The sequence below is a fragment of the Acromyrmex echinatior genome, chromosome 2 (genome assembly GCF_024713525.1).
Source record: "Acromyrmex echinatior isolate Ae372 chromosome 2, ASM2471352v2, whole genome shotgun sequence".
NCBI lineage: Eukaryota > Metazoa > Arthropoda > Insecta > Hymenoptera > Formicidae > Acromyrmex > Acromyrmex echinatior.
In genome coordinates, this window is record NC_141853.1 from 15,760,363 (window position 1) to 15,783,619 (window position 23,257).

General features: G+C 29.8%; 3 protein-coding genes across 5 annotated transcripts; 1 reads left to right on the forward strand and 2 right to left on the reverse strand.

Moving 5' to 3' along the window:
• Positions 1–168: 168 nt before the first annotated feature.
• Catsup (zinc transporter catecholamines up) lies at positions 169–3,233 on the reverse strand. 2 transcript variants are annotated; one of them, XM_011057966.2, is made up of 4 exons: positions 3,059–3,233; positions 1,954–2,983; positions 1,678–1,753; positions 169–1,601 (listed from the first exon to the last, which is right to left on the reverse strand). In XM_011057966.2, the coding sequence occupies exons 2-4, from the start codon at positions 2,911–2,913 to the stop codon at positions 1,426–1,428; spliced, it is 1,212 nt and encodes a 403-aa protein (XP_011056268.1). In that variant the 5' UTR covers positions 2,914–2,983; positions 3,059–3,233; the 3' UTR covers positions 169–1,425. The 2 variants fall into 2 exon arrangements, with proteins under 2 accessions (XP_011056268.1, XP_011056267.1); XM_011057965.2 differs by having other exon boundaries at positions 1,954–2,988.
• A 384-nt stretch (positions 3,234–3,617) lies between these two features.
• neb (kinesin family member nebbish) lies at positions 3,618–23,242 on the forward strand. 2 transcript variants are annotated; one of them, XM_087416451.1, is made up of 12 exons: positions 3,618–3,867; positions 4,312–4,866; positions 5,299–5,845; positions 5,922–6,149; positions 6,220–6,348; positions 17,662–17,822; positions 17,994–18,194; positions 18,646–18,927; positions 20,232–20,304; positions 20,391–20,560; positions 20,883–21,345; positions 21,772–23,242. In XM_087416451.1, exons 1-12 carry the CDS (start codon positions 3,761–3,763, stop codon positions 22,591–22,593), a joined length of 3,738 nt encoding a protein of 1,245 aa, XP_087272577.1. In that variant the 5' UTR covers positions 3,618–3,760; the 3' UTR covers positions 22,594–23,242. The 2 variants fall into 2 exon arrangements, with proteins under 2 accessions (XP_087272577.1, XP_087272580.1); XM_087416454.1 differs by lacking the exon at positions 18,646–18,927.
• On the reverse strand, positions 7,685–15,107 carry LOC147910543 (uncharacterized). The gene is made up of 2 exons (XM_087416619.1): positions 14,656–15,107; positions 7,685–9,440 (listed from the first exon to the last, which is right to left on the reverse strand). The coding sequence occupies exons 1-2, from the start codon at positions 14,762–14,764 to the stop codon at positions 9,202–9,204; spliced, it is 348 nt and encodes a 115-aa protein (XP_087272745.1). The 5' UTR covers positions 14,765–15,107; the 3' UTR covers positions 7,685–9,201.
• Positions 23,243–23,257: the final 15 nt, after the last annotated feature.

The window sequence follows — 23,257 nt, forward strand, 5'->3', positions numbered from 1 at the left end:
GTATTAATATTTATTATAGTGATTTATTTTTGTTTTGGAAAAACATTTTTTTAGCAATTTCATAGTTTATGTGAATTTTTATCTTATCTATATCTTATTGTAAATTCAAAAGCATTAAATTAAGCTATATTAACAAATTGCAGGCATATGCCATTTATAAGTCATATCACATCATGCAAAAAATATATTTAGTACAATGAAAAAATAACGGCAAAATACAAATGGGCGTTAGGAGTTAGCGCTGGATATTATATTGCGCAATATACTTTGCTAACTAATACCTATTAAGTCATCAAATCAATTTTGTACGTTTCGGCTCACTATTTGAGCCATCTTCAGCAAAATTACCGCTTATCGCACTATAAAATCTGTCAAACTGTGCGTCTCACACGATCGTAGTTATATATAGTAAATATATTTAGGCTCTATTAGAAACAAAAAGATTCATTATAAACAATCATGAGAATAGATTTATTATATAAGTATAATAAGCAATAAAAAATTAAACTAGTCGTTCTTATTTAAATTTATGCGCACAACATACATTTGCTATCATTCAAGCTAATCCACAATTTTAAATGTATTTACTATTTCATCCAAGTATTTGACTTAGTATTTTCAGATCTTTCTTTTTTTAGGCACTCTAAATATGAAGTTAAACAAATTAAGTACTTCCTCTGAACATTGATTATTTGCAATACTCTTCATAAGATATATCTACATATATATATATTAGGTGTTGGAATTAATTCGTAGCGTTTTTAATGAAAGAATGTTATTTATTTCACATGAGCATTAAAAAATACATTAATGAAAGTACTTCCCATCACTTGTAAAACGCTACGAATTAATTCCAACACCTAATATATATATATATATATATATATATATATATATATCTCAGACTTATCTTGATAATCATTATAAATTCGGAATATAATTTCTAATAAATTATTTATCAAATATAGTCTCATATGCAAACTAAAAAAACATACTGAATATAATAAAAAAAAGTATAGGAACAAATTGTGCAAATATGAAATCATTACTCTTTATAACAAAATATATATATATTATCAAACACACTATAGTCATATTAAAGTAATATCATAAGTAGTACATAAATCGTAATGATCTTTAAATATTTTATATTTCACAAAATCACTGAGATTTTTTTCTTAATGTAAAAATAATAACTGTTGTAAATCTTTTTTTTGTTATACATTATTTTTACAATTCCATTCATTTCATAATCTTGTTCTTCACTGAGACATAAATGCAATTCCAGTTAATTGCATTAAAAACAAATTTCTTTTCTGCGCTGCTACTTATCCAATAATGTTTTCAAAGCTTAATGAGTAAGAATGAAATGAACTGAATGAAAATAGTATAACAAAATAAATTATCCTATAGCCAATGTACTTCTTATTCGTAGTCTGCTATAAGAACCATCATGTATACTCCAAAAAGAAGTGCAGATATCTCCATAATTGATTGCCAAAGTTTAGTGGCAGTTAAAAGTTCTGGTATTACAGAAACAGTTGCAATGTAAATAAAACCTCCTGCTGTGAAGGGAAGAATCCACCTTGTTGCAAAATCACCTACAACACAAAAATTAAATGGAATATAAGCTAAAATCTGATATCTATTTAAATATTATTATTACATGTTTCTTACCCATTCCATCTGCTAATAAAGAAACGAAAGTTCCTAATAAAGCTCCTATAGCAGTGGTCAACTGCAACATCATAGCCTATACAACAAACAAAATGATAAAACTTTTAAAATAGTAAAATAAGAAAACTTTTAAAACTGTAAATTTTTGCACATGTTGAACTTTATAATAGGTCACAATTACAAGAATCTTTGATCGCATTTCATATTTTATATAATTTGATCGAGTGACTTTTCTCAAGCAAACATAGACAATAATATTATATTTGTATACTTTACCTTTCTTTTACTGTATCCACTTTGTATCAGAATAGCAAAATCACCGATTTCATGTGGAATCTCATGTAACAGTATCGTGAATGTCGTTACGTAACCAATACTATTTCCAGCCATGTAACTAGCTCCTATAGCTAGACCATCTGTAAAATTATGCAGAAAATCTGCCACTAAGTTCAAATAACCAGCGATCTTGATTTCACTTTCAGGTGTTTTGTGTGCTTTGGAAACTGTTTTATCGCTGTTTTTCTTCTCTTCTTTCTTCTCCTTTTTCTTCTCTAGCAAATTATCTTTTTTATCTTGAGAATCAGGATGGACATGTGAGTGACTGTGATCACCTTTAACGATGCGTACTGCCTTCTCCACCATTAGAAACACTGTCATCCCTAACAATATGCACAAACCAACAGATATATCATGTTTGTGAAGTCCTGACTCATCATGGTGACTATGGGAATGAGAATGTGAATGCGATTCTGAACATTCATGCGAATGAGGAATCATCGCATGTGGAATCAAATGAAGAAATGCATCACCCAGTAGGCCACCGGATGCAAAACTCAGCAAGATCTTGAGCAGTGACTCGCGTTGTTTAGTATTATCCAGAGGCACAAAGAACAATATAAAGAAAGGTGCAGCAGATATGATTAAGGTCGACCCAACGGCCCTTAAAATAATATTACTGTGATCCCTATGTAAAGTATTTGCTTGCGTCAAATAAGAGTGCTTATGATCATGTTGAACATGATCATCATCATGATGATGATGTTGATGTTGATGTTGATGTTCATTTGAGTAGATTTCGTTGGCTTCTTTGGAATACTTGTAACTCGGTGACTCGTGATTGTGGCCGTCGTGGCCCTCGCAGATCGCCGGCAGATTCAAAATGATGAGCGCGAGAAACGTGGTAACTATTATCCTCGAAATCCATTTGCGCATGGAGGCCCGGTTATCCCCTGTCATCGTGCTCTCCTTTGTAATTTCGTTGACACAAATGAGATGAGTTCACCTGATGTGACGTGAACATACGTGCCTGTGCTGGCAAGATACAATCAAAGGCAGCTTTGCCAGTAAAATACGTCATATAAACCACGTATACCCAACTAACCTCATTCACCCCTACTGCTGTCTAATAATCCTACCACGACCACCATCAGCCACCTAACCTTCGACTACCTTCGACTTTCGAGCGCCTTCGAGGCTTCAACCAGTTTGACCTTCCGAGTTTGGATACGAACGTGATAGACCTCACGGATCCTTTCGGTGGGTTAAGCTAAAAACACAATGAAAAGCACAGGCAATAGAAATAAAAAATTTCAACCTATCAGAAAGCGTCCATTCTAGAATATATAGTTTCTGATAGGTTAAAATTTGTTATTTCCCGTTTCTATCATTTGTGCTCTTCATTGTGTTTCCAACTTTACCATCAGTTACCAATAGCTTACTGCTATAAGCTTGATGTATTCTTCCAGATCTAAAATACTGATTGGATGATCTAAAAGAATACACCACAGCGAGCGCTCACATATAAACGCTCCCTAAGGACACTTAATGGCGGAGTCAATCAGCGTTAGGCACATGCATTGACGCCATTCTCTTTATACCCACTCTATAATACTGTTATACTGTGCCCCTAGCTTTCCAGAGAGAGGACGAATTCTCGTCATGCGTCGCGTCTATATTTTTTATACTTCGTGCTGTGAGTCCCGTGCCTCGTAAAGTTAGGTCACAAAACTCAAATTCGTTTAAATTCCGTTTGCATCATCTCACTACTGAACCAAGTAGCTTTTTTTCTGCGATTTCTATCGAAATGTCTCACCAGAGCTTGAAATCTTCTAGCCACGGGTACTGCGAAGCTATCTTCTCGACTTCGCCGAGGAGTTCTAACAAGGAAAACACCGTCCCTGCGATAAAAACGTAAGACCAAGTTTGCTTGACATTGTTTAACCGTCACTTGCAAGATGAGAGAATGAAAAATTATCGTACACGTCATCGAGATAAACATTGCGTAAACTACGCATTGTTTCCAAATAAAATTTTTCCATTTTTATTTATGTTTATATAAATCAAATATACAAATGTAGTTATATTAAAATGATAAAAGTTAAAATTAGAAATGTTTTTTTTTTAAATCTCATTTTCTCTTTTCATTTAGGGCTGATTGTTCTATTTTCAGATAAACTATATGATAATTTATTTGTTAGGTAAATAAAAAAATAAGAGTATAAGGAGAGCATAAGGGAATAAGAGAGTAAAACAGTGAGCTGAAATTTACCGAAAGATGGAACAACCCAGTCTTAATCTTATTATGTTTGATAAATAAAATAATTTAACAAAATAAAATAATGATTTTTATTGCAGAAAGAAAAATGTGTATCCTCCTTTGTCCAAAGAGTCATCAGTTTCAATAAAGGGACAGAATACAAACAAGGTAGTGCAATGTCCTTTACAGAAGGAATCTTCAAAACCTGAAATAGCAGAAACCTTAGGGCCTCCAAGCAAATCATCCAATACAGAATCATGTCTAAAACTTACAAACCTAACAAAACAGGAAGATGTATCTAGTAATGTCGCATCCATTGAAAGGAATGTAAAGACCCCAATTAAAACAACAAAATTTGTTAGCGGATCATTCAATGAAAAAATACCTGCTATACAATTCTATACACCTAAGCAGAGAATAAATACATCCAGTGCCAATACCAAATTCAATGTTTTATCCACTGCAAGGACACCTGTGAAACGTTACTTCAGCGATCATGCTCTATCACAAAGCACACCAGACTGTTTTAATGTGGTACACTTGGAAACTCCATCCCAGAAAATTGATGACATAGTTGTTGGAGAACAGACAATATATGATGGTGAAAGTAGCAATCTTACAGTTGGAATACGCATCAGACCCTTGAATTCCAAGTAAGATTAACCATTATATAATAAAAAAAATTTTTATTAGGTGTTGGAATTAATTCGTAGCGTTTTTAATGAAAGAATGTTATTTATTTCACATGAGCATTAAAAAATACATTAATGAAAGTACTTCCCATCACTTGTAAAACGCTACGAATTAATTCCAACACCTAATATATTTGTATGTGTACATTTAATTATTTAAAATTGAAATATTCATATATCAAATTATAATTTTTGAAAGACTAATACATTTATATGTATGTAATGTTTCTTACTGATAAAATTGTTTTATCAATAAGATATTAATTAAAATTTAATTAATTTGAAGATTTTAAGTTTTGATTTTCTTTACTCTTAATTTATTTTTTGTTTTCTATTTTTATTCTATATTTGCTAGCAAACACTTCATTACTCACACAATATTTGTTATTTCAGAGAATTAAATGATCCAAAGGTTACTACAATTGTAGAAGGAAATGGTCAGAATGTTGTTGTGGAATGCGAATCTGCGCATCACACTTTTATGTATGATCATTGCTTTGTCTCATACAATGATCCGCTTACACCTGGTCATGCCAATCAAGAGGTCGTCTTTCGCAATATGGTGTTGCCCTTAGTACAAAATGCTTTTGAGGGATACAATGTCTGCTTGTTCGCGTATGGACAGACGGGATCAGGAAAAAGTTATAGTTTAATGGGCACAGAATCTGTGCAATTAAGCGCAACGCCATTTGACGAGAGAGTCGGTATCATACCAAGATTTTGCCAGGAAATATTTACACGAGCGTGTAACAATCCACAGATCGAGACTACCGTAGAAATTAGCTATTTTGAAATATATAATGAAAAAATACATGATCTGTTGGCGAATACTAATAATGGATCGAAGAAGGCACCCCTTAAAGTAAGGGAACATCCTGTCTTTGGACCCTACGTCGTGGATTTGAGTCAGCATTGTGTGCAAAACTATAAAGACTTACAGGTACTTTCATAATTTCATGACATAATTATGATTGTTTAAATATATACTTATTTCTTTGTTGACGCAATCTTTTTAGACTTGGCTTAAAGTAGGAAACTCGCAAAGAGCCACGGCCGCAACTGGTATGAATGAGAAAAGCTCACGGTCTCACAGCATTTTCAGTATTATATTAACTCAGACGCATATAGATAACAAGTTGAATTGTGAGCCACTTGATGCTGATCGTCGTAGTAAAATTAATTTGGTTGACTTAGCTGGCAGTGAGAGATTGAGTCAAACTTCTGCAACTGGTGATAGATTAAGGGTCAGTTTCTGATACATTTTATTCATTAAATAATTGATAATACTGTAATATATATCGCTTTATTCAACAGGAAGGTGTATCTATTAACAAGTCTTTACTTACCTTGGGAAAAGTAATTGCATCACTCACAGAGAACACAAACAATCGTAAACAAGGTTTTGTGCCGTACCGTGAATCAGTGTTGACATGGCTATTAAAGGTAAGTACTATTAGTATATTTTAAATTAACGGAAATATGAAAATTACTGCAAATTCAATAAACACATTCTTTAAAAAAATTGAAAGCTTGAAAATATCTTCGAATAGATATAAAGAAATAAATGTAGACTTTACGCGATAATCCTTACATAATCTATTCTAATTTGTTATAAAATATTATTATATATTAATACTTTTTTACTTCATGCACTTTGTGATTATATAAAATAGCAATCTGCTCTGTATAGTATCCAATATAAATAAATTTAGATAGTTTATGGTGATAATTTTTCTACTGAAGAGAAAGAAAAAATAGACATCTATGTATATCCTTGAAATTATTATTACTATATCTTATAATAATTTTTTTCTTAATGTTTACAAATCATTGGATAATTTTATTTAAATTATGCAAGTATGGAAAGTAAAAATGCTTATGATAGCAACGTAATTTGTTATGTCTGATCATACAAACTAAAATACATATTTTAAGATACAATTGTTATATCACAAGTAAAATAATTGCAAGTAAAGAAAAAGCATATCAATTAATTCTGGCTCCTACAATATTTCCTCTATAAAAAAAATTAAAATCTTATTTCTCAGAAGTACGTCGTACATTATTGTGTCAGCATAATAATAATAATATGTACTTAAATTAACTTATTTCGCTATACACTTATCCTAAGAATGTATTCAGTCTTATGTATCAAGCAGTTAATTTATGAAGTTGTAATGGAATTGATTTCATTGAATTTTTTCATCATTGATTTTGCTAAACTTTTTGTGAAAATCACTAAAACGTACAATTTTAAATATATTTTTTCTTATTGTCTCAAGCAAGATAACTGATTCTAAAATTACAATTGATTTAACCCTTGTAACATACATTAGTTTTTGGCATCCTTACTACACACAATGGATCTTTCATGTTCTAGATTAATTTTCATCACTTATAAGTATATAAAAATTATTAAGCAATTTTTACATATTGGGTCATCTAAAAACCGCGGATACTTTTTAAATGACCCAATATATTTTGACATGAAAGTAAGTCGTATATTTATAATAAATTGTATATAAATTGTGTATATAAATTATACATAATTGTTGTATATAATATTGTTATATATATATATATATATATATATATTAGGTATAGTAAAAAGAAATCCATTATTTTTCCAATCACGTGTAGACGAGATACAGATTACTAAAGCCATCTATTGGAAAAATAATGGATTTCTTTTTACTACACCTAATATATATATAAATCAAAGAAAAGAAATACACAGGACACGAATGACCCAAATGATGTGTATTAAGTGTTAATAATATTTTCTCTTTTTTACTTTTTCAATAGTATAAATCTAATTCGTGCAAACGTCAATATGATTTATAAAATTTAACAGTCATAATAAATAGTCTTAGTGATTAATATTTTTAGAAGCGTATTAACATTTACATTTATAATACGCAGATATTTATTAAATGACTAGCGTATGATCAATGTTGAACAAATTTATTCTTGCATAATGTATGACCGAAAGAATGTATGAAGTAGTAATGATAAAATATTTCTGTTTACACAAATACTTCAGTATAAATTAATTATTATAAATCTTAATTTAACTTTATCTTCTTATTCATTAACGGAAATTCATTTTACTTACACCTACTTTTAAGGATATAACATCTAGTTTGTTCCAATTTAAGTACTTAATTTATACACCTATAATTTTTAAAAATTGTGTTGCACATATATATATAAAATACAAAACAATTCAAAAATCGATTCTCTTTTATCGTTTTGTATTTTCAGAAACATAGCATTTAAGGAGGTTGTAAAGACATAAAACGTATATATTAATATTTATGCCTTGCACAAACTACATACTTGTGAAAGTTGTGTTCATAACAATTTGTTTTTATTGAGCAACACATTTTTATAGATTATTTATTTTATTTGATATTTTATTGTTATGGACAAAAATTTTAAAAATAATAACAAAAATCTAAATTTTTTATATAAATATTTTAAGTACTAAAAATGACTTATGCGAAGTTTTATTGAGATTCACCAATTAATTTATAACAAATAAATATTTTGTTTATTTAAAGCAATTAGTGTCTGCATTTCAATGTAATTTTATACAAATATTTTTGAATTCATAAAGTGCTTATAAAAAAAATTGAGATTTTTATTTCATCATTTTATAATACATTTCCAGATATTTCTATTAGAGTACAAATTTAAAAAATATTACTTTTTATTGAAATAATTTTTGATCCAGATGTCAACTGTCTTTAATTTTTTTGTATTAAATTTAAATGCAATTTAGAATAAACTGTAATTTTTTCAAGTAATTCTTAACATATTGCATTTGCCTTACAACCTCCTTAATGATAAACTTAAAATATTAGCTTATAATTAATTAAAAACATAATTTCTTACACTGAACTTTTTATGTATACTGAAAAACAAAATTTGTTCAACTAACTAAACACATTTAGTAATAATAGATAATTTAATCGTAGTTTGCTTAATATTGAACATTGTTAAGCAGACTACGATTGAATTCGATTAAATAAAATTTGTTGAATTAACCAAATCTGCAAACAACTAAATGTGTTTAGTTAGTTGAACAAATTTTTTTTTTCAGTGTATATAATGAAATTATGTTTTTAGTTAATTATAACAATATTTTAAAACTAAATGTGTTTATTAAGTTGATTTTTTTTCAGTGTATACGTACTTATATTTACATTTGCATGTTATGCTCATCTTAATATAAAATTAATATTATTGTTGTGACCATTATGTAATTATTATACTAAGTATTATACTAAGAAGCTATGATTTCTTTGCACTGCATGACGATTTCGCCGACTTATTTCGGTCGGTATTTACGGTTTTTCTCTCATTGTACATTACGTCGTTCTCCTCTTCTTCTTGAATCCCTTCGTAACAGGAATCGCTTCGTGATTTACTTCTTATGTAAACTGCCAGATTTCTTCTTTTCATTTCTTTGCAAAAGTGACAGTTTTCTTTGGATTGCTGCTGTACGGTTCGTTGATTTTCCACTGATTTTCCTAAACAATAATGTGAAATAGACTAATGAGAAGAGAAGGAATTTAACTTTTTTCATCGATTGAGATAAATGTTTCTGCCATACTTTTTTGGAATATTTATATTCACGCGTATTAATAGAAATTGAAAATATTTCATTATGTCTGATGTCTCAATATTTCTGTCTGATAGAAATTTTATGTCGCATTTTACAAGTTACATAAAACTTGTTCGTCAAACCGGTTTGTTTATTCTTTGGTATACCGGTTCTAAGTTTACTAACGCGAATGTTTACGACGTGATACTTTTCTCGATAAGTCGACATGTGGTACAATTTATGATAAAAATTCAAAGTATTTTTCAGAGAAAATCTATCTGACATTTCAATAATCAAAGAATTAAATCAAAGAAAATATCAGAACTTGTCGACATTTTCTTCGCAAAATGAAATCGTTTTATACTTAAAATATCGAACTCTTGAAATAATCATACAATGCTAATGAATACAAAATGGAGTGAATCTTTTGCAATTAATATGTATATTTCATAATATTTTATATCTGAAAAAATACAGCGACTAACGGAATTTAAATTATACATTTATTATTAAACAAATTGACAAATTCTTCGTTGTTTATTTGAGACGAAAGTCATTTTGCTTTACTAAATCGTGCTGTGCACGTGTTTACAAGGTTCTGAAAGTCACATTTGCTATCGCTATAATAAATGATTAGAAATAAACAAACGAAATTTTCAGCAAATACATTAACTACTGCGTATAATGCATTCTTTATATAGCTACTTAGCTTGTTGAATGTAATTACAGTTTCTATTTTGCATCAACGAAACATACTAGTATAATGCGCCGGTGACCGTCACAGCTTCAGTGTTAATTGAAGAAAAACGAAAACAAAAACTTCCGACGTAAAATCTTGAACACGTTCACTTGTAGCGCCAGATGATTATAGCTTAGCTCGTGAGTCACGGAAATCTGTCTTTCACCTCATAGAGACACTCGAGGACGTACTACGCACAATAATCTTGGGAATTAATCGCAAACATACTGACGAATCGCAATTATACTCTTAAACGGATGATTAGTCTAATAAAAACGACTCACTCGTCTGGAAGAATTGAAATATGCGTTTTAAAAATTTGTCTCTCATGAAAGAGCTTCTACTCCAAGTTCGATTAACATAATTGAAATTGAAGGTTTACGATTAATGCCGAGTATCCCCTGCGTTGAATGTCGAAAATAATTGATAAGGAGAGATGCTGTTGCGCTTGAAACGTGATTCGGATTATATAGTGCGCTAAAAGAACTGGCTAAAAATAGACACGTGTGTATCACAGAAACGTAGCATACGCGTGACAAACGCTTGAAGCAATCGAAATAGGATTGTTCGATCGTGTCTATCTCGAGATGCATTCTTTTTTCTTCTTAGACTGAAAGAGAAGAATTTGCTATTTCTGAAAATGTCAAAATATCACAGTTCTTATGTAATCAGTATTTAGTAGCGTCGATAACATGTGTACAATAGTAATTCGAGCGTACATTGTTTTCGCGACGTAATCAATTTTTAATCGAGGCATTTTTTTCTTACGCGTTTCAATAAAATATTTATTTTTATCTGTTATATTGCAGCTTATCTTTCATATGCGATAACATGAAATTTTTTTTGTTATTTATCCGCGTTAAGACTGGAAGTGTTAATATAGAATAAACAAGCATATCGAAATATTATTGCTATTGCAACAGTTACTAGACGATGTAAAGCAAGAAATGAAGAATATCGAGATAGGCAAAATCGCAAATAAACATTTCGTGCCACTGATTTGTCTAATTATGTAACTCTTATCTCGTTATGACGACGTAAACAAGGATTTGCATGAGAAATGTACGGTAATGCACGTGTCGATATAAAAAGACGATTTGTTTTCTTTTAGTCGTTGGCCAATATAGTTATCGTTAGCATAAATTATATCTTGAAGTCGTTTGTTTTAAAAAAGAATTGTAAGTAGCTGTCATATAAAAGAAATATTACTGACTGAATGTGCTCCAATAGAAATCAAAAGTGCAGATTCTCGTGATAACGTAATTATTTCCCCGCAACAACGTAAAGTATATTTAGATTATAGTAGCTTAATATATATGTTAATACATGATAAAGATATTGCATTATTTATTCATGTCATTGATGTGTTTTAGCGGGTTTTTTTTTCTTTTTTTTTTTTAGACGAAAATATACTTATTAATTAATAGGGTATTGATGCAGATAGTATTTTAAAATTGTATAGTAGAAGGAAAGTGCACATAATACAATGTGTGATTTCATCACATACATATTCAATATTTTTAATCTACTTGACAGATATGACTGGTAGAATATCTGGTTGTACGCAATTCTAGCTAGATACGTATTTAATAAAAATGTGACATAAATTAGCTAGGAATTTATCGAGTATACTTATTTCTGCAATTTATCAAATATACTTATTTGTGTAATAATATTAATCTTTTTTTTTTTTTCGGAAAATTTCTATTATATATAAAATTATTAATAATATATTTATTAATAATATACATATATTTATAAATTTAAAATAATTTTGAATATGTACGTTACAATAATTACGTATTTATGAAATTATTATTTTTATCTAAAATGTTTGATTTTTATCTGCAGATAACTTTTATCCATTATTTATCTATACTGCTTATACTGATATATCTTGCGGCGTAAAATATGATGACGTCTCTATTATACAAAACAGCTTTGTTCGCAAATTGTTTCACGATAGCCTGCGCGAATATCGACGATACTTGATAACGAAAAATGTATTATATTTTTTCGATATCTATAATGCAATAATTTTTTAGTATTCTTTACACATTATATTTCAAATCACACATTATACTTTTCTCTTTTCTGAGTAATTATTTCATATTTGATTTTTATCGTAACTATGATAAAATTTGTTTTCATATGATAAAAAGATACGAGAAAAAACGGAAGAAACTATGTCAAATCTTAGTCATAGAATAGTTACAACATTTTTTTGAACGTAACAGATAATTTTGGAAAATTTATTTTTGCAATTGCAATAACTTTTATTGTCGCTGCATTTATGTGCACTACTTTCTCATCCAAATAACAAACATCTTCCTCCCCTCCTGCTATATTACACGGACGAATATAGCTTGTGTGTAATTACACGGCTAACAACCGCGAAGAGTAACAATTATAATTCTTGCAATTTCCACGCAACATCCGATGAAAGTATTTCCGTCCGGAACTTCCGGAATGCAGCCGCTCTAATTTTTCTGCAGTTTCTTTCATCGCTTCTTTAGTTCATCTCACCTTGACTGCTTTATCTTAGTTTATTGCCTTGTTTTATTATTCCTTTTTATTATTATGCTCTCAATATGTGGGTATTATTTTAGTATTCATCTGTGTATTTCAAGAAAAGGAGAAACTAGATAGAAAATTTGCGGATTATTAGGTTTTACTCAAAAAATATTTCAAAATAAAATAAAGCAATAAAATGAGACTTTCTCTTTCGCTTTTTTTTTTCTTATGTTGATCATGTAAGGTAATGTCGATGCTGTCGTTTGGAGTACTTTCCTTATTTGCGTGAACAACTTAATAAAAAAATATCAGAGTGGATATCAGAGTAGCTGGTAATGACAAGTCTCGGGTAATGAAAAAATGTCCACGTATGTGTAAACTATTTGAAGATTTCTGAATTTCGAGGACTCAGGTGAATAAATAAAGAAATTGTACACTTATACAATGAATTAATTAACAGATGAGTATCCAAATACCAGACTTCTTTATAAAATTAGAGATAAGATAAGTCTTTCTGCGCTGAAAGGCGCGAAGAAATATCATCTTGAGATAACTAATTGTTGTCCTCGTAATTTTTTCTGGCCAAAAAAATGATGTTTATCTCATACGGTTTATTTTGGTCAATTTCTGATGTTTAAGTGAAAATGTTTAAAGCAGCACAGGTGGGAAAAGATTCGAAAAGAACATTTTATTGATTGAATCAACAAATTAATTTCTCGTAAGATTGTACTTCAGCGTCTTTTATTTATATTGAAAAAAATGTCTCATATTCTGCTTGCAAAAGTATGCCGAGTAAATATTGCTAATTAATTTCGCGGCACATCTGCTACAAAGTTATTCACAAAGTTATCATTGTATGTGGAGAAAGAAAGAGAAATCTTATCCAATACAAAAAATTTGTACACAGTAAATTTAAGCTGAGCTTCGTCTATAAACGTTTTGAATAACGAACAGTCAAATTTTTCATAATAGCAATTTTCAAATCTTTAATTTTTACTAAATATTTATAATTTTAAATTGAAATTCTGTCTTGAATTAAAGAGTGCAATTATTTTCAAATTTTTTTTTAAACTTTAAGGATTTTAAATCTGGATATTTAAGAATTTTTAATCTATTAGCAACTCTTGATATTAGTATTAGGTGTTGGAATTAATTCGTAGCGTTTTACAAGTGATGGGAAGTACTTTCATTAATGTATTTTTTAATGCTCATGTGAAATAAATAACATTCTTTCATTAAAAACGCTACGAATTAATTCCAACACCTAATAAAAATTTTTTATCACTGATGTTAATGGAAAAAATTTTCGCTTCATATTTCCGCCCCATAAGAAAAAGGTATTCTAGGGCTCAAATTTCCACTGGAATGTTCTCAATTTTCCTTAGGTCTGTTTTCCATGAACTAGTGTACATTTTTGGAACTTAAAGAGAGAGAGATAGATATACATTTGATATTTGTTGAAAATGAAAAAGAAAGTTCTAGAACAGTCTAGTGTAGGAATCGAATACGAACCACTTGTTTAACATTCAATGACCCTCGTAGCACTCTAGAAATCTGAACATAGCCTTGCGAAAAAAAAATGTACCTGTATGTTTATTCGAAGAAACTTGGTTGCGACAAATATATAAATATAATGTAAGAAGGCCTCCTTTATCGCTTACTACTACATGTTTTTTAGAACATACTTGCAATTTGTTATCAATTAATAAGTCAAGTTCTAAGGTCATCTAATTCTAAAAAACAAGTTTATTTTCATAATACGAATTTATCCGTATTCTACCGTTAAAATATTCCGTCAAGATTTCCCAACATGAAATATCGAATGAAATATAAATTTATTATTTAAATCATGATAATTAAGAAGGTAAAGAGAAGATTCTAGACTTACTGCTATCGCACTTGAAATAGTCTCTGTTCCATGGCTGCTCGTAATCGTGGTACTGCGGATTCCTCAAATATCCATAGGTAAACAGCTCTGGTATGTAAACGAGATCCATGATCCCTCGTAGTAGTTTACGTTGATCAACGCTTAATAATGTTAAATGAAAGGGTGGTGTGATTGTATTGTCAAGTTCTCGTTAGCGCGTCTTCTTGTTGATATTTGTAAGCTACTCCGAGATCGCTTTAGAGGATCGGTTGATAAGACGATAAGGTCGTCACACGTCCCGTTACGTTCGGGTTGTAGAAACGCAGTTTCTTCTTCCGCGGGAAGAAAAGAGAGAGAGAAAAAAGAAGCGAAACTCTCGTCGCCGATGGCTCTCGCTTTGAACTGACGGAGCGTAGAGTGACGCGGACGCTACGCGTATAATATTTATCTGTTGAGTCTTTTCCCCACTCGGCTTCACCGGTTTTCTGTCCGTCCTCCCTTTTACCGCTTCTTCCGTTCAACACATCTTCCCTCCCTCTCTTCTTCGGAACGCTTACGCTCGCGTTTACGTTCTTGGTGCCCCACCTTCAGCTCCGCCAATCACCTTCGTCGTTTCGTGTGGATTTGTGCGACGCGTAAAAGGTAATGACATACGCAACGAGGAGAACCGCATGCTTACGTGCGTGCGTGAATGCGTGCGTACGTTTGTGTGTGTGTGCGCACACGCGCACGCAACAGCGTGCGTACGTGCGCACTAATGCGTACACTCTGGCGCCGAAGTCTCATTCCTGTTTTTGCCGATTTTTACTTATTATACAAAAAAACCTTGCCTCTTTTACAATGGCATATCGATAATGTACTTTTCGATCATGAAAAATATATCGCATCACCCTTGTATTACAATTATCGCATCCGGTGTTTTTAAAGGCACTGTTGAGAATGAAATCATTATCTTCTTCCTGTCTTTTTATCATTTTTTTTATTATCTACATAATATAATAATAACATATTAATATAATAATATATTATTGTCCAATTTTATCAAAATATTAAAATTTAATAGAGTATTATTCTATTATATTTAATGAAATTCCTTTTGTCCAAAATGGAAACATTTTCTTCCATATTTATTCTTCATAAATATTTAAATAGTATTGGTTTTTTGCCTGCTGCATTTATGCCCATTTCTAGTTCTAATAATTACTAGTTCTAATAACAAAAAAAAAAGTAAATTAAATCATAAATGGACATTAAACACTTAAAATAATTTTGAGTTTTTGTTTTTACTATTTTGTTTATATTTCTATTTTTAACTAAATATAATATAATACATAAAAAATGATAATTTATGAAGTTATTAATACAGTTTAGTTTAACACTAAAAAAAACAGCATGGAAAAAACAGCATTTCATTCTGCTGACTATGATAAATACAGTCAACTTTTTGCGACTGATTCATATTTTTCACATGGACAAGAGTTCGATCACAAATGATTATAGTCATATCAAAGCACATCGCAATGTCCGTGAAATATCGAGGATTTTTTTAAAATTATTTTTAACAAATCATTATTAATCACGTGTGCAGCAGTTTGTTAAGATTTATAGATACGCAGATAAATGTGCTCAAAAGATGATATTGTACATGTGTATTTCAATAATGATAGTGCTTTATGATTGGCTTGATTATCAATCGAATCTTATTCTCATGATATTTTTGTGATATTTATCAGAAATCATGGCATGTTCGATTAGATTAGTGAAATAGTAGTCACTTTCGATATTTATATTCCATGTGTCATTATCATCTTGCTTTAATGTTTCGTCTAATTTTTTGCTGCATTCTTTTCTTCCTTTGTCAAGAGCTTTTTTTAATGTCTTGCTGATTTCTTTTCATATCTACGGCTTTTATTAATATTTTCATTAATACTGTACATTAAAAATTTAATTTATTTTTTTCCATTTAATCGGAAATTTATTTTTGCCATATAATATATGTTTATCAACGCATTATGATAAGATACAATCAAATATAATGTACGCAGGAATCCAGTCGCCATAAAATAATTCCTATTAAAACACTATCTATTAAAAGACTTTATCTGTACATATACACATTCTTTCAAACACTATTAATTCCCTTTATTTTAATATCTTCACCTACAATCTCTCATTAATAATTAATAACAGTAATAAAAAATTAATAATATGCAATATATTAGTAATATGCAATATATAGAATATGCAAGTTCATTTGAGCTTAATTCCATAATTTTATATAAATTTGCGTTTATTAATGATAAAATTTTCTTAATTGCATACAAGAAAGAAAATTTTAAGGTCATCGTAAAAATTTATTTTAAGATAACAGTTTCATAGTATAATATTTAGTATTAGCATTACAAGCAGGAAAAATTCCGTTCGCAAATAAGCAATTATATGTTTCAGTAATTCCTATACTGTTATTCATAATTATTATATAAAATATTTGAGCATATTTGATATACTTCAAAACTGTTTATTCTTCATATACAATAGTATAAAACATAAAATTCTGAATTGATTTATATTTTCCGTTGGATTATTTAAATCCTTATTTATTTGCAAACTTGTGAAGAATTGCGCATTAGACTAATATAAGATAAAAAATAATAAACGATTGATTGAAACCTATATATATGAATATATAGAAGATTATACAGAATAAGATAAAAATCTAAAAGATCAGAATTAAAAATGGAAAGTCCGAACGTTTATCTTAAGAACCGTAAAAATAAACAGTATAAAAGGGGAAATTACCTTTTGAAATGTTGTTTCTTATTTACTGCTACTTAAGGAGATAATGTACCATTGATGGATGATAGCATGGTCCGATATCCGATTAAATTTACGAATGATTAGATTTGCGATCGCTTTCAACGTTTGATATCACATACAATAGAGGCTGTACTTTTTACTATGTACAGTGTGAATAAATTATGTAGACAAAGAGCAAATTAAAATATGTAAAAACAAACATTTTTGCAGGAAAGCTTAGGAGGAAATTCACGAACAGCAATGTTGGGAACGGTGTCACCGGCCAATATTCATGTAGAGGAGACCCTGGCGACCCTTCGATATGCGTGTCAGGCTCGAGCTATAGTTAATCGAATCCGCATCAATGAAGATCCGCACGACCGGCTAATTCGGTAAAACATCTCCTGAGATTTAATTTTTAATTCAATAAAAGCTCCATGTTTTCACTGTCATATGTTACACAAATGCTATGAATATGTCAGAGGTAAATTATACAAAAGGATTGAATCTCCATTATCCTAATAGATTTTAACAAAAAGATAATTTAATGACTTATCTCAAAGCGAATTAAAGGCTGAAGTACTACGTTTACGAGGGGTACGCGAAGGATATGAGAAGCAGTGTGGAGTTGTTCCTCGTCAGTTACTTCATCGTTTCGACTCGAAGGATCAATGGGGAAGAGATATCATCCGACAACAAAAGGAAATTGACAAACTGAAAGATCAATTGAAAAAAACGGAAGAGCAGTTGGCAGTTACTCAGATGTAAGTGAAATAATTTGATCTCTTAATATGTAAGATCAAAAAGTAAATAAGACAATAATATTTAAATTCATTTATAATGATATCACATTTTTAATTTAAAATTATCGATTTCTTTTCATTCAGCCTTGAAAAAAACAATTTCAAGGTCAGCTGTGATAATTTTGTAAATTCTGAATTATTCATTTGAAAATATTATAATTGTAAAATATGATTTTTTAATTTGATAATGTTTTATTCTTAGCCGTTACATTATTCTTATTATCAAGAACTGAAAACTATAATTTAATCTTATCCTTGTAATAAAACTTATTCAAGTTTCAGGATTAATATGCTCTAGCAAATGAAGCTTGTTGCGAGTGCAAATATGGTGTTATTGAGAGTTTCGTAAACGTGACTAACGATTTTTGCGATGTATGTTGAATCGGTAATCGTTAGCCACATATAATTACAGGAGTTCGCGCGAAAAGTTAGAAAGAGCTGAAGAGAAGAAAAGCTCGGAGCTCAAATATTTACGTCGTTGCGGAGTCGCCATTGAGATTGATTTCCAAGAGCGAGATAAGCATCCGTGTCTCGTAAATCTCACGGCAGATCCTATGTTATCTGGTACACTTTTGTATATCATACCTCCAGGTTTGATTCGTATCGGAAAGAATGCTCCGACGCATAAATTCGAAGCCACTTTTAAACAACTGGATATCCTATTGGATGGACCTCTTGTTAGAGAATTGCATTGGTTAGTCAACGGATTTTGTGTGTGTATGTGTGTGTGTTTTATGTTTAGGTAAAGTAGAAAAAAGGGAAAAGGAGAGAGAATGGATCGGTGTGGGAGAAAAGGAGAGATGTTCTGTTTATGTTAATGCTAAATTTTCTTCTGTCTAATATATAATATTTTAGATGTGCTATGAATATATTTTCTATCTTATTTTCTGTACTAGCTTCAAAAGTTCCGCGGATTTCTAAGAAATCTAAAATATTATAATTAATTTAGGCTTCTACTAATATTTTTGAACAATTACACTATGTGCGATCATAAAGCTGGATGCCTTCCTGAAAAATATATAAAGGTTCTCTTCTCTTTTAAGTTTTATATTTGCAATGTTAATGTTAACATCATAAAGGTGTTGTCCTTTCGGGACAGGGAGACTATTTATAAATCCGAGATTTATAAATAATTTATATTTATAAATCCGAGATTTTTCATCATTTTATTTCTTCACTGTTGTAACGTTTGATATCTGTCAACAAATTTGGCAGCAAAATACAAAATTTAATATTTGTATATTTTTTAAATTATAGATATTTTCAATCCCGACTCGATATCACGCACATTAAGAGTAAACATTCTCTTATTACTTTTTACAATTAGATAAGAATTTTTCTCGTTTCTTCACAACTTCTGTAAATTATACAAACCAATTCCAGGAACTTTTCGAAGCTATCGTATATATTTCTATTTATCAGCATGCTTTGCATCGTTTATCTTATGACAAGTCCAATCATTTCTAATTCTAATGCATGTCGCTATTTTTACCCAACAAAGCAGATAGTAATTATTGATGTGTATACATTGTTTTATCAGTTAGATGGACTAGCAGACGAGAAACGGATTCGGTGTTTTCATACTTCTGTAAATCTTGTTAATTGTATATGTATAATATTAATATATATTTTTTAAATTAAACTTTGTCATATTCATGACTGTATCAGTATTATACAGGTCTCATCTTCATTCATGAGGTCATCTTCATTCACTGAATAAATTGGAATTTGAACAAGAGTCGGGAACCTACGACGCAATACTTAAATTTTATTTGTTGCTAATAAATATACAATGAATTGTAATTTGTTTGCAAATAGATGCATTTATGTATGTTATTTAACAAAAACTATTTATAGAAATGCTTATTTTAACTTTCTGCTGAATATTTGAATCCTGTTATATTAAACGACTAACGCCATTTTTTAATCTTTCACTTATATATTATTAATTAAAATATCGTATAATTATTTGTTATCTTCTTTTTTTCTTCCTCCTAGTGCTATTGAAAATGACGGAAAAAAATTAATTTTGACACCCGAGAAGGGCGCAGACACTTATGTCAATGGACAGGTAATGACAATGGATAGATTAATTATTAATATAGAAAAAAGATAGATATATATATCAAATAAAAATATTTCTCTACTTTCCTTTAGATGGTAACTGGAAGAATTATGCTTAATCATGGTGATCGCATAGTCATCGGCGGTAATCACTATTTTAAAGTCTTAAATCCATTTGATGAATCCTACAACGTCAAGCGTTCCACACAAGCGATAGATTTTGAATTTGCGCACCAAGAAATTCTCCAAATACAAGAGAAAAAGTATGTATTAAAACAATTAAAAAATCTTTAATATAAAATCAATTTTTTTTTAAACTAAAATGTAATTACTTATACAAAAAAATTATCGCTAGTGATAACGATAGAAAATTTATTTACTATTGAAGAGAATCTATTCAAAATATTTTACATTTTTGTACTTACTATCTCTATCATTAGTGACGTAAATAGTTTCGTGTCGATATCGTTGGCGTAAGTACTTATATATGCAATATAATTGCATTTTGTAATTTTTTTGATAAATAACTATCAGAAATTATTATGAGTTTATCAGTTTTTAAATACAGTAATTTTCTTCAAATAGATTAAGAGCTGAATTGGAAGAGTCCAAACAACAAGCAATAAAGGAACTCGAAAATGCGAAGCGCGAAGTGGAATGGCAACTCGGTTCGCAAAAATCAACGTACGAGCGGGAGATTGAAGTTCTTGGTTCTACTCTAAAAGAGCAAAATCAGGCACTCGAACAAATTAATCGTAGAAAAAAGGAGCTAGAATTAGAAAAAGAATTACTCGTTAAGGAAGTTGAAGTCAATAATAAGATTAAAAAAATACGGTTGGAACAAAGTCATGCAAAATTATCACCGTATAAATCGAATTTCCTGCAAGAACTTGAGAGTATTTTGAGTGAGAAAACTGCGGACATTGAGAATGTGCTAAAGACGAAACTTAACGGAGAAGCTATAACTGCTGGTGGAATCAGTCTACATGAGATGCAAATACTTGTTAAGGAAGCGACTCAACGATGTCAAGAAGCTGGATATCTTTATGTGAGAATTTATCTTATAACAATTATACAGGATGTTGATTTTAAATGATATGGTCGATTATCTCGCGAATTGATGATTTTATTGAAAAATTTTTTGAATGAAAGTTGCAAGGCTTGAAGGGGGGACACATGATGGAAATGTGGACTTGACCTTGTCAAAATCAAATCAAAATCATTAATGTTTTTTTACATGGAAACCTCTATTTTTTATTACATATTCTTGTAGCTTATCTCGAGAGCTTTCCAAACTACAATAAAGTTACGTTTCATTTCATACTGTACAATTGTTTAAAATCATTGTATGCAGAACCCACAATTTCTCATGCAAAAAATTATTAAAAATATAGTCTTTCGATTGCTTGTATATATATTTTATACGCAATTTTTATTGTTATACTTTTGCTCTAAATTTTTTTCCGAATTCTAGGAATTTGAACAACAACAAACAGTAGTGAAAAAGAATTTGCAGTCAGTAATTCGCGTTCGTGATAGGACTAATTCGATGGAAACGTTGTGGCAAGCGACGGATTTTTTGGATTGGGTTTATCGGCTGAGGAACAACGATATAGAAGATTCGATAAAGGAACTGCAGAGTAGTAAATTAAACTGGGAGTGTGACGAAAGTAAGCATTCAGAAGTATTTGAAGATTCGTTAAATAACAGTAAAATCTCGATAAATATGACCCCTGTAAAGAGACAATTGAATGAGAGTATCCACCAGTTCTCGATGGACGCATCGATGCTGGAAGCGACGATGAATGATACATCCTTAATACACGATCAACAGGAAAATGTAAATGCATGTCTCACTCAAATCGAAGTCGCCGCAAAAACGTTGAAAAAATTATGCCATCGATATCAAAACCACGACACTAAATCAATCGTTGAATCATTGGGTAAGATGCAAGATATTATCGAGTCCTTAAAAAATATCTTTCAGAGTAAAGATTCGAGTGAGTGCGAGGATGTAAGTGCAAATTCAATAAACAGTGCCAATAATACTGTTATCGACATGTCGAACGACGTAAAGAACATCTCTTCAAATAAAGATGCAGACGAATGCAAAGAAAAAGATGCTATTTCAATAGACAGTATTAATAATGACTTAGCTAAATTAACAACAGAAGTTACTGAAAATTGCTCAAATCATATGTCATTGAAAAAATCTAGTATGCGGAATAACGCGTTAGTTACGAAAGCTGAAAATGTTCAAAAGAACGTAAGGTTTATTGATAAAACCGAACAATGAACCTGATAAAATATCTGCATGAAATACTTATTATTTTTGAATAAGCTTTCATTATTATTCATTTTAAAAATATAAGAAATATATATATGTATAATATTAATAATACATATTACATTACAAATTTAAATTTATGCAATATTTCATTAATTTATATGTTTTTACAAACCATTTTATTCAAACGAGTCTTTATGAATTTTAGTTTTTTATTATTTAATTATTATTGTTCTTTATAATATTTTTTAATTTAACCTGTATTAAACAAGATCTTATTTTATGTAACTGAACTAAAAAACGGTAGTTTAGTAGCTATTCCTACTGAAACACAAAGAACGTATGTGCACAAAATATTACTTTTAAAATTTGTTAGGTAAAAGTAGAATTAGTAACTTGTAAATTACAATTTTACTTTAAGTGTAATGTAAACTTGTAAGAAAAGTAGTACTTATAACTTTAGAATATTACGTTAAATTGTATATTATATATGTAAACTAAGAGTTATAATGATAGATTATAATACTATAATGTATGCTAATGATTAAAAAAGAAAATTTTAATACTTATATTTAAATTTAAAAGATCTGATTCAACATAATTGAAATGTATAGTTTGTTTTCTAATCAGAAATAAATTAAAATTTGTGTGCTTAAAAGACTGTATATATAAA